The sequence below is a fragment of the Garra rufa genome, chromosome 3 (assembly GCF_049309525.1).
Source record: "Garra rufa chromosome 3, GarRuf1.0, whole genome shotgun sequence".
Classification (NCBI taxonomy): domain Eukaryota; kingdom Metazoa; phylum Chordata; class Actinopteri; order Cypriniformes; family Cyprinidae; genus Garra; species Garra rufa.
Window position 1 is genome coordinate 44,454,751 of NC_133363.1, and position 12,499 is coordinate 44,467,249.

General features: G+C 35.1%; 2 protein-coding genes across 2 annotated transcripts in view; both read left to right on the forward strand.

Annotated features, from left to right (window-relative positions):
• Positions 1-1,442: 1,442 nt before the first annotated feature.
• On the forward strand, positions 1,443-4,204 carry tmem9b (TMEM9 domain family, member B). The gene is made up of 5 exons (XM_073836232.1): positions 1,443-1,734; positions 1,992-2,083; positions 2,174-2,282; positions 2,996-3,130; positions 3,252-4,204. The coding sequence occupies exons 1-5, from the start codon at positions 1,636-1,638 to the stop codon at positions 3,405-3,407; spliced, it is 591 nt and encodes a 196-aa protein (XP_073692333.1). The 5' UTR covers positions 1,443-1,635; the 3' UTR covers positions 3,408-4,204.
• Positions 4,205-4,323: 119 nt separating this feature from the next.
• Positions 4,324-12,499, forward strand: part of dennd2b (DENN domain containing 2B) — a 66,244-nt gene continuing 58,068 nt past the window's right edge. Inside the window, exon 1 of the mRNA XM_073836231.1 lies at positions 4,324-4,794. The gene's annotated coding sequence lies outside the window, so the exon portion shown is untranslated. The remainder of the gene's footprint in view (positions 4,795-12,499) is intronic.

Below are 12,499 nucleotides of genomic sequence, written 5' to 3' on the forward strand. Positions count from 1 at the left end.
TGCAGCTATTGTTAGCTGTACAGAACAGCTTGTTTTGCTGCTTAATATTGCAGACTGGTGTATTACCATATTATTTGACTGTATTATCTTGATTATGAATCATAGTTATGAACACTGGTTTGTTATTGCACTTTGTTATTTTTCTCATTATTTCCCTAAAGCAGCTAATGAACTGAACGTTTTGCACATTCACTTCCGCACTAAAAAGGAAAGAAATGTTATGGTAAAATCAGGCATTATCTAATTAAATATACATACACTACCAGTCAAAAGTTTTTGAACAGTAAGATTTTATATTGTCTTTTTAAAGAAGTCTCTTCTGCTCACCAAACCTGCATTTACTTGATCCAAAATACAGCAAAAGCAGTAATATTGTAAAATATTTTTACTACTTAAAATAACTCTTTTATATTTGAATATATTTTGAAATTTAATTTTTTCCTGTGATCAAAGCTATTTTTTAGCATCATTACTCCAGGCTTCAGTGACACATGGTCCTTCAGAAATCATTCCAATATGTTTATTTGCTTATATGCTTATTAAACATTTATTATAAATGATTAATATCAATATTTAAAACATTACTATTATCAATATTAAAAACATTATTAATATAAAAAAAATCGTAAATAAAAAGCTTTTGTAACATTATACACTATACTATTCAAAAGCTTGGAGTCAGTTAATTGTAGAAAAAGAAAATATTTAAATTGATCAAAAGTGATGATAAAGACATTTATAATGTTACAAAAGATTTCTATTTGATAAACGCTGTTCTTCTGAACTTTCTATTCATCAAAGAAACCTGAAAAAAGTTCTACTCAGCTGTTTTCAACATAATGATGGTAATGTTTTTGAGCAGCAAATCAGAATATTAGAATGATTTCCGAAGGATCATGTGACTGGAGTAATGATGCTAAAAGATCAGCTTTGAAGTCACAGGAATAAATTACATTTTCAAACAGAAAACAGTTATTTTAAAAAGTAAAGTTGAACTGGTTTTGCTGTTCTTTGGATTAAATACATGCAAATCACAAGAGACTTTTTAAAAAACAATAAAACTCTTACTGTCCAAAAACATATGACTGGTAGTGTACCTTCCCAGAACAGAAATCTGAACATGGGATAAAGGCAGATTCATACATTTAAAGTTTTTAAGGAGGAGATTTTGAATATCTCTTTTTTTTATACATAATTCAGAAAAAATAAATAATAGGAAAAAATGAGTTGTATTACATATAAATAGGTTAAAATAGGCTGTCAATTAAAATAAATACTTTTATCTTTTTTTCTTTGTAGTTAATGTCGTTTGAAACATACAGCATCGTGCAGCTAACACCGGACTGAATAGTGATATGGCTGTTTTTAACTACAAATCTGAACGCTGTTCAGCCTTACGGAAGAATGGTTCCCACCCACGTGTTTCCGGTGGGAAGAGTTAATGCGCGGACCCGGCTGCTGATGGTCAGCTGATGTGTCAAACTGAGTCCAGCCCTCACGCTTTGTTTTGTTGAGGTTTATTTGACCCAAAAGAGTTCTAGTCATTACATGCGTTGCTAATGTAATATCTACTCGTTTTTCTGGCACATCTCTCTTCAATATTTGACGACGTTCTCTTAAGCGGAAGCGAAAAAGATGTATCGACTGACCTCAAGAGCCGCTGGCAATCTATTGACGTTTTCATCGCTAGTGTGTTTCCTGCTGATATTATCTGTACAGACATCAGAAGCTAAGGTAAAATGTGATTTTTATTACTGTGTGTTAACACATAAACGACATACTTTGTGTAGTTGGGTAATGTAGAACCTGTTGTGTTGTTGGCAGTGCTAACTAGCCGTTAGCATGTTCAATGGTAATAATACGTAATAATAACAAATTATTAACAAACCAACTCTTATCGAAAACAATGTCAAGTGGATTCTAAACTAACCAAAGTATAATGAACATAATTGATATTCATTGATGGAAATATATGTGATTACACTTCACAGAATTCAGAAGACATCAGGTGCAAATGTATCTGCCCACCTTATAAGGACATTGCTGGGCAGATCTACAATCAAAACGTTTCCTTGAAGGACTGGTAAATGATTTACTAGTCTGAATATGAGTATACAGTAACTTCTGTAGCAAACTAACCCCATGACTCTCTATTCACTAATCATTTGCACAGTAATTGCCTTCATGTTGTGGAGCCCATGCCTGTTGGAGGCCAAGATGTGGAAGCATACTGTTTACGCTGTGAATGCAAATATGAAGAAAGGAGCTCTGGAACCATCAAAGTACGCTCAATGTCTTTATATAGTATGGTATAACTTAAAGCATTACTCCACTTCCAAAATAAAAATGTCCTGATAATTTACTCACCCCAATGTCATCCAAGATATTCATGTCTTTCTTTATTCAGTCGCAAAGAAATTATAATTTTTTTTTTGAGAAAAACATTCCAGGATTTTTATGGTGCTCAATGGATTGAAGGTTAAAAATGCAGTTTCAATGCCCCTTCAATGGGCTCTAAAAGATCCCAGCCGAGGAATAAGGGTCTTATCTAGCAAAACGATTGGTAATTTTCTTAAAAATATATATATTTATACACTTTAACCACAAATGCTCATCTTGTTTATTGTGTATGAGATGGGAGTGCACAGAGTGCGCATATGCATGGCGGAGCTAGACAAGATGAGCATTTAAGGTAAAAAAGTGTATAAATATTCATTTATTAAAGAAAATTACAGATCGTTTTGCTAGATAAGACCCCTATTCCTCATCTAGTATCATTTATAGCCCTGTCTGTTGAGCACCATTGAAGGCCACTATATGGAGAAAAATATCTTCAAAAAATGAATGTCTTTGTGACTAAAGAAAGAAAAGACATGAATATCTTGGATGACATAGGGGTGAGTAAATTATCAGGAAATTTTTATTCTGGAAGTGGAGTAATTCTTTAAAACAATTTTAAATATTTGAGAAATAATCATCTTTCTCTCACTTACAGGGCACCATTATAGCATATCTGTCTATTCTGGGCCTTCTGTTGCTGTATATGGTCTATCTGACACTGTTGGAGCCTATATTGAAGAGAAGGCTGTTCGGCCATTCACAGCTCATTCAGAGTGACGATGATGTTGGGGTAAGTGTTAGGGTTCCCATCTTCATAAATACAGGATGAATGGAATGAAAAGCTATGTAATGAAACGGAAGCCATTTTGTGTTGTCGTAAAGTGCAATAACATTAAACTCTGTCGTTACAGGACCAGCAGCCCTTCGCCAACGCTCATGACGTGCTTTCCCGTTCTCGCTCTCGTTCCAACATGCTAAACAAAGTGGAGCACGCTCAGCAGCGCTGGAAAAGGCAGGTCCAAGAACAGCGCAAGTCTGTCTTCGACCGCCACGTGGTGCTTAGCTAAAAGCCTTCACAGTCTGGACTGTTCTAAGTGGGTTCTGGTACTGTGCTAAAGGCTGGGTCTTCTCCATGATGTCCGATTCATCTCATTGGTCTGCCTGAGCAACCCCCAGTGACCCCAGTGTGTTCATTTCGTTTTGATGTGTAGGTTTGTCTTCTTGACCAAACCTTGTTTATTATTAGAGTTTGCTTGATACAGTTTGCATTAATTATCACTGTGTTCTTGCATTTTGAAATCATGCACTTGGAAATTAGCAAAAAAAAGAGAATTGTTTACTTCTACTGCAGTCCAGTTACACCGAACTTGATGTGGGGATAGAAGTGCCAATTTCCTCATAAAATTAGGTGATCCATTTATTCCAAAAAATCTTTTTATATAAATTTCAGAATTGTTACTAAACTCAAAATATTGAATTCCAGTCTTGTTGTACAGTGTAAAATGACCCCATTTCTCTTCTCTTCTTACTCTTTCTTACCTTTCAGGTTAATGTTAACTATTATATGTAAATAATAATCAGTGAATGTGTTTTGTCGTTGGACCCAGATTATATGCTGTATGACTAATTTCCCAATTCAGTTCATCTCTAGCTTTATGTAGGTTTATATTCATGATGGTGCACAACAGTTCCTTTTATTGTTTTCGAAGGACAGTATTCATAAGGTACATTCGTTGAAGGTATAAGAATTATATTCTTTGTCGTTAATATGTGTATATATAATAATTGAAATGTTCAGGTACAAGATTTAACAAAGAGCTGTTTTGACCTTTTGATTTAAATTACAGTTTTGTTAATATGTGAATTCCGGTTTCTTGTCTTCGTTTGTTCCGGTAAAAACAGCGCGCTGCTCAAATGACGCAGTTTCGCTTAGTAGTAATGGCATTTTGAATCCCCAGGAGGCGCTGTTTCCAAACAGCCTTGTGCATTAGCGTCGAATAAACAGCGCTAGATTCATATTGGATAATGCGTGATAGGTTTATAAACGATAATAAAATTTAGTCGACTACTTAGAACTTATAATTGGCAGGAGAATTCTCTCAAATATTCAGTTCAGTGACTGTACATCCAACAAGTACTCACACACACCACTTTTCACATCATAAACACAGCGAACTCTTCATTTAACGTCTTTTCACTTAAAAGCTGAGCGTATTAGAGTACTCCAAAGGCATTTACCTTATAAATGAAGTAGACGACGTGAAACAGTTTTACATATCACATTTCTCACATAACGGTTCTCATCATTTCCTGCGCTCCCTCCTCCTCCTCCCAGCCAAAAATACTGGGACAGATAGATCAGAACGCACTCCACTCAAAACTAACACGCAAACTCACAGCATGGATATGTGAAAAAGTAACCTTGACAACACAAGCGTCACTTACCCAGAGAAGGTAGGATTTTTATTATCTGACTGTCTTATTTATGCTCCTCCAGTGCTTTTGACTTTTTGTTTGCACATGGATAAAAAATCACTACAATGGCAATAATGCTACAGAGGATTTTAAATGACCTAGGTTGTCTGCAGAGACATAAAGAGAAGCATAACAAAAAACAAATAAAAATAGTTAAAAAGTTGAACATTATGATAATAATAATAGCATAATAGAAAAGGTTGAATGGGTTTGGATATGAGCAATTAAAATAGTCTCGAATGTGTTTTGAAGTCGTTAGAACTAGGCCTATAAACAGGGAAAAGAAAATTTCCTTCATTATAAGATATCATAAACACGCTTATGAGAGCAGTGGATGACAGTAGCCTACTAATCAGGATGGATTGTGTGTGCGCTGGAAAGTCATAAACTCCTCTGGTGTTTTACTGTATACCCGAAACAAGGAGGCGCTCTTAAACCTTATAAAATCCACTGAGAAAACTGATAGATGCTTCTTAGTCATTGTTTCTTATTATTCATTAAGACAATATGAAAATTAATAATAAATATATATTTTAAATCGGTATGTACATTTTTATAACGAATTCCGTGCTCATTGGTTGAATTTTGCTATCACTGTTGCTTTAGATTTAGTTTTCATTGTGATCTCAGATGAACAGCAACAGTTGACTGTTTTTACACTCTTTCTTATCTCTGTGGTAAATAACCCCATCCTCTGGTTGTCTGTCCCCCCAGGGCCACAGTGTGGGAAATGATTAGGGCACAAACCACAGCTCTCGCTGTATCTCTCTCTCTCTTTTTCTCTCTCTATTTCTGACTGTGCCTCTGCCTCCCTCAAGGCTGTCTGTCCTTTCCCCTTGGCTTATCATGGTTCCTTGACATATCTATCTTGAATGTTTCTTTTTGGTGTGCCCTTGCCCTTGTTTAAAATGTAATTCCTGTCGTTGCAACATCGCAACAAACCCTGGAAACAATGGTTCGTATTGATGTCAAAATATATGCTCATTTTGTTGGACACATTATGTGTTTAAGTGTTACTATCTCAAGCTAAATGCTAGGATGCAATTATGGTTTCAGAGTTTAACTGAGTTGATGGTAACTGGGTTGACATGTTAGCGTTACTGCTCAAGTTCATGAAATTACAAACTGCTACACTACCAGTCAAAAGTTTTTGAACAGTAAGTCTCTTCTGCTCACCAAGCCTGCATTTATTTGATCCAAGGTACGGCAAAAACAGTAAAATTCTGAAATATTTTTACTATTTAAAATAACTGTTTTCTATTTGAATATATTTTAAAATGTAATTTATTCCTGTGATTTCAAAGCTGACTTTTTAGCATCATTACTCCATTCACATGATCCTTCAGTACTTTCAGTATTGATGTTGAAAATTTAGTTTTGATCACAGGAATAAATTACATTTTAAAATATTTTAATTAAAATAGAAAATTGTTATTTTAAAATGTACAAATATTTCAAAATTGTACTGTTTTTGCTGTACTTTGGATCAAATAAAGGCAGGCTTGGTGAGCAAAAGAGACTTCATTAAAAAAACATTAAAAATCTTACTGTTCAAATACTTTTGACTGGTAGTTTTCCTTTTATTCTCATGTATTTTGTTTATAAAAATACATCAAGGAGAAGTTTGAAGAGCAACTTTTCTATTTAAAACATTTTTTTTTCTATTATTTCATCTTGCATCAGCTTTTATTGCTAAATTCATTTTTACACATATGTAGGTTAGATGGGGAACACTAATGGCTCCCGTTTCGTAAAACAACCCATAATACAAAACATTTTCCCATATTTTGAGCATTATCCAAGTATTGCTTGAATATTGAATACAATATTCTGCTTTGTATTTTCAAATGGCTGAATGGAATGATAATGACAGGAATATTTTGTGGTAAGGGTGTGGTGAACATTCAGGGCTGTTGGAAACAGATACTGTTGTATTTTGTAGATTTTGTGGGTTTTGCTGAACATGACTGATGGAGCCCTTACAAATGTGTTTAAGGAAGAGGAAACAATTGAACAGCTCTGGCATAATGTTTCTCATGCACCTAACTACTTTAACAGGTGTAAATTGTACTTTTGACTTGTAATTTACTCGGTAGTGGAAACTTAAGTGTATTTCAAAATTAAAAATCAGACGAAAGGAAATACCTTGGAAAAAAGTTATTATGTTTTCCATCATGGCAATGTAGCATGTTAAAGGAGTAGAAATCTGCTGAACATTTACCCACCCTCAGACCATCAAGATGTAGATGAGATTGTTTCTTCATCAGAAACGATTTGGAGAAACCACATTATAGACCTAATAAAAACGTCAAAATAATTCACAAATAATCCAAACAACTTCATGTCCATGAATTAATGTTTTGTGAAGCGAAAACGATGTGTTTGTAAAAAACAGATCCATCATTAAGATGTTTATAACTTCAAACCATTGCTTCCAGCTAAAATGCAAGTCCTCTATCCACAATATTGCTTTCTTTAGTAAAAAAAAATGTCTTGTCTTGATCAAGCGCTGTTTATAAGGACTGGAGGAGGCATTATTATGGATTATAGACTCATATTTGGGCCAGATGTGACAGTTTAAAATTAAAAAGCTTGTAAACATGCAGCTTTTCGCTTCATAGGACATTATTTGATGGATTGGAAACACATTGTGATGTTTTTATCAGCTGTTTGGACTCTCGTTTTGACGGCACCCATTCACTACAGGCAATCAATTAGCAGGCATTTTTAAACTCAGTGTATCACTAGTAGTATTCACTTGGTTGAATATTAATATTAAGTTAATATGCAGTATAATATGTAGCAGAACTGACAGGCTAAAAAAGAAGATCCTCAGAAAAACAGTCGCATATTTCACCAACTTCCTCTGAGAAACTAGCAAAGGAGCATTGAGACTTCCTTAATTATAATCACAGGGATGATGGGATACCCCAGGGGGTTGCATCTCAAGTATTTATCACAGTCCTTACCAGTCAAGTGCTGCTATCAGGATTTAATGGATTATTATTATGTGCTGGACACAGTTACATGGAGTTGCTGCTGACAGATTAAAACAAAGCCCATGTGGAGAAGATGTGGATTTTATTCTTGACAAAACATCAGAATTAAGCTCAATGTTGTGGTTCCCACTGCTGAGCTTGGTTATCCAGAGAGCATATTGAGAATACATTATGTTTCGATTGGGTCAACACTTAGACAGCAACGATTAGAAAAAAGGATGTTTGGCTTTTAGATTAGTCCATTTCTAGCAAACACTTTCAGTCGCATATTTTTGTGTCATGATCACCCTAACAGGCATCCTCTACCATGGGAGATGTTTAGTCTGGGCCTCATGGTGTTCTTGACATGGGCTGCTCAAAATCAGGATGCAAGGTTAAATATAGTGAATGCTCGCTTGAAACGTGAGAGTAACATGACAAGCTAGGATTTGACCTTATTGAGAAAATATATACAGTTGAAGTCAAAAGTTTACATACACCTTGTAGAATCTGCAAAATGTTAATTATTTTACCAAAATAAGAGGGATCATACAAAATGCATGTTATTTTTTTATTTTAGTACTGACCTGAATAAGATATTTCACATAAAATATGTTTACATATAGTCTTCAAGAGAAAATAATAGTTGAATTTATAAAAACGACCCCATTCAAAAGTTTACACACACTTGATTCTTAATACTGTGTTGTTACCTGGATGATCCACAACATTTTTGTTTGTTTGTTTGTTTAGTGATAGTTGTAAATGAGTCCCTTGTTTGTCCTGAACATTTAAACTGTCCGCTGTTCTTCAGAAAAATCCTTCAGGTCCCACAGACTCTTTGGTTTTTCAGAATTTGTATGATTTTGAGATCCATCTTTTCACACTGGGGACAACTGAGGTACTTGTATGCAACTATTACATTAGGATCAAACGCTCACTGATGCTTCAGAAGGAAACACAATGCATTAAGAGCTGGGGGTGAAAACTTTTGATCAGAATGAAGATGTGTACATTTTTCTTATTTTGCCTAAATATTATATATATTTTTTTCATTTAGTACTGCCCTTCAGAAGCTATGTACATGTTCCCCAGAAGACAAAATAAGTTACATTTACCCTGATCTGTAAATTCAAAAAGTTTTCACCCCCCTGGCTCTTAATGCATCGTTTTTTCTTCTGAAGCATCAAGTGAGCGTTTTTAACTTTCTGTAATAGTTGCATATGAGTGTCTCAGTTGTCCTCAGTGTGAAAAGATGGATCTCAAAATCATACAGTCATTGTTGGAAAGGGTTCAATACAATTCAAAAATGCTGAAAAAACAAAAAAAAATTGTGAGACTTTCGATCATTCGATTCGATCATTCAGGTAACAGCACAGAATTAAGAATCAAGTCTATGTAAACTTTCCAGAAGGGTAATTTCTATAAATGCAACTGTTATTTTCTCTTGTGGACTATATGTAAACGTCTTTTATGTGAAATATCTTATTCAGGTCAGTACTAAATAAAAAAAAACATGCATTTTGTATGATCCCTCTTATTTTACTATACCAAATTTCTGTCTGATACATAATGATATAGTTTTGCAGTAGAAACACTAGTTTCAGCAGCTCTATTGTACTCTGTTCATTGTCTCTCAAGGTTTTTGCAATAACAACATTTCTATATTGTTCTTAGTATTCAGACTGACCCAACACTACTTTTCCTTGAGCTTCTTGCATTATTTCCTTCTAAATAACACCTGGGTTGAATGACTGTTCTTGGAATCCTATGAAGTGGTGATCTGTGGCGTAACTGTCCCTGAGCTATTATCTAAGCAATTTAATACAGATTTGAGAAAGACTCCCACATTACGTTCCAACACCAGAAACCACATTTCTGCTGAGGTATTGGTACAATTTGAATGAGTTTCAGAGAAAGTTATGAACATGTTGTCATCATAAACCTTTTGTCAACCACAGATCCCTGCTTCTTATTGCGGTTGGTTATTTGGCTGCAGGTTGCTTATTTGCGCAAGTTTCAACCCAACAGAGACTGCTTTTAATGCGTCAAACTTCATATTGAAAGTGGGATTTTAATATTAGACTGGCTCATGACAGACTTGGATAACTTAGAGGTTTGGTTTTCAGATTGCTCAACATGAGATTCTGACAATATACTATTTTTCTCCAGTTAGCATTAAGATTAAAAATGTTGACAGGCTTGGTTTGTTCTGTAACTACCAAAGTCATAAATATGCCTCAGTTGAAGTTTTTTTAAAACTTAACATTCAACAGATGTTTTTTGTCACTAACTTATTATACAAAGTTAACACAACTAATGTAGAAATACCTTTGTTTACTGCCCACTTTACTTTGTTTTTAATGCCCATTGGCATCCATTGTTTACCAATCTGAGCTAAATCAGAATTTGTGCATATTTAGAGGCAAGTGGCTAGATCTTGTTCAGCCTTCACTCCAACATTTTCAAAGGTTCTTTGTCTGTTTGTTCTTGAACTTATGCTTCACATACATGTGCATACCACAGTTTAGACAGCTGTTTGCAATGTGTTATGCTTGTACTTTGCTGCCGAGAAACTGAAGATGTCTGAAGCATATGGATAATGGTAAATCACAGATAAGAATTTGTGTTCATATAAAGCTTTCGATGACAAAATTGCTCTAAATAAGTAATCATTAAAAATGAAACCCACACCAGCAAGAAAACAAATCAATAAATGTTGCTCACTACAGCAAGTATTCTTCACATTCTTCACTTTTCTTAAGTCCGAGCCTGTGGGTTTGCCTTCAGCAAGATCATGAAAACGGGCCCGCTGGTGAACAAAATGTCATAATATTAAATCATCCATACAACCACTGCAAGCTTGTGACACTGAATGACACTGCTTGAAATTTCATAACAACCAACATTACACTGTGTGTAAATCTAGATTTAGTGCAACAAAAGCTTTGCAAAAGCAAAAAAAGTTCAAACTGAAGTAAAAATTAGTGGGAAAATATTAAATGTATACATTTTTGTGTACATAACTTTAAGGGATAGTTTACTCAAAAATGAAAACTCTGTCATTAATTACTCACCCTCATGTCATTCCAAATCCGCAAGCCCTTCATTCATCTTCGGAACACAAATGAAGATATTTGGATGAAATCCAGGAGTTTGCTGACCCTACATAGACAGCAACGCAACTGACACGTTCAAGGCCCAGAAAGATAAAATAGTCCATGTGACATCAGTGGTTCAACAGTAATGTTATGAAGTTACGAGAATACTTTATGTGTGCAAAGAAAACAAAAATAACATCTTTATTCAACAATTTCTTCTCTTCCACGTCAGTCTTCAACACGCGTTCATGAGAGTACCACGACGTAGAACATCCATGATCAATCTCTCTTAATTTATCGCCCTGTATTTTCTGGTTTGAATAAATAAGACTGATCAAAAAATTGGTCAAGTCATCCTCCCTGTTAAAATCTTCAGCGACTTTACGAGGACTATTTTATGTACAGCCTGCGTCTTCATCTGCTTGTAAACAAGGCAAAGCACATCAGGGTTCTATAGCAGAATTATGCAGATTACTGTTATAGAGTGTTTTTCCGAGGCCTCATCAATCGGCCATATTGGCGGCAACGAATGTAAACAATGCCACTGAACCGAACAGAACTCACATATTAGCTATTTATTGCTGCTGAAAATAGTCAATTGTTGTAATGTTTTGGGCTGTACTAAATGGTCGGACCGGGAAAAAACATTTGGAGTACTATTAGACTGCCAAAAGTTATAACAAATCAAGGAGAAGAGTACAAAAAACTGAGAAACAAAAGGTGTGTGTAGCTGGTCAAACTGAACCAGGATGTCCAGTGCAGGAATCTTGACAACAATCAAGTTTTTTCTTATCATTTCCGGTCAGGTAGGTGAAATATTAGGTTAACATCTCAATAGTGCTTGTACGTATCTTTACCACCTATTAACTTTAGTTTCAAAATATTGTGCCCTTTCCTGCTTACTAAGTCCTTCACAGTATGATTTAGCCATTTCCAAACATTTTTTCTGTCATTTAGACAGCATGAATTAGCAGAAAAACGTGTTCTGTAGTACATTAATCATGCAATCAATGCTGTTGTTTACATTCGAGTATTTCTAATATGGCGGCACATCCGGGTAATTGATAGTGCAAACCCTCTTTTAGTATTTTATCGCTGGTTGGTTTTTATTAATATGACAGTGTTGAATTGGTTGTGACTTTCAGTTGTTTATAATGTGGCAGTCATTCAGAGCTCATCCTTTTTTGTGGTCACCCGTTAATGTGGTCATTTGAGATTCGCGCGGGTTCGCAGAAGATTTAATTAACGTTACAAAGAAGTAGAGCAGAATAGTATTATTGTCAGTGATTACGATTCGTCCAATTAATATGGATCTCTCTGCGAGCCTCCTTAAGTATTTCTTCGGTGTCCTAGGAGACCGCTTTGTACGATGGGCTTTTTATTCCTGTTCAAATAAGGAGCTATTCTGGCCTGTTTTTTCCTGGGGAAGGATGAAGGATCCATCAAGCAAAATAGCTATATGTGAAATGTGAAAGGCACTTATTTTAGCCTCCCTTAATTTGCCATTGTAACATACCGTGTAAAGTTCAGATCCATGTGGCTCATGTGAAGAACAGCCTGTTTAGTTTCGTGTGGGAGCGCGAGAACGTGGAGAGGCGAGTGGGG

Coding starts and splice junctions, on each gene's coding strand:
- tmem9b (XM_073836232.1), top strand. CDS start 1,636: ATGTATCGACTGACCTCAAGAGCCGCTGGCAATCTATTGACGTTTTCA. Junction 2,283..2,995: donor GGAGCTCTGGAACCATCAAA/GTACGCTCAATG, acceptor TCTCACTTACAG/GGCACCATTATAGCATATCT. Junction 3,131..3,251: donor AGAGTGACGATGATGTTGGG/GTAAGTGTTAGG, acceptor CTGTCGTTACAG/GACCAGCAGCCCTTCGCCAA.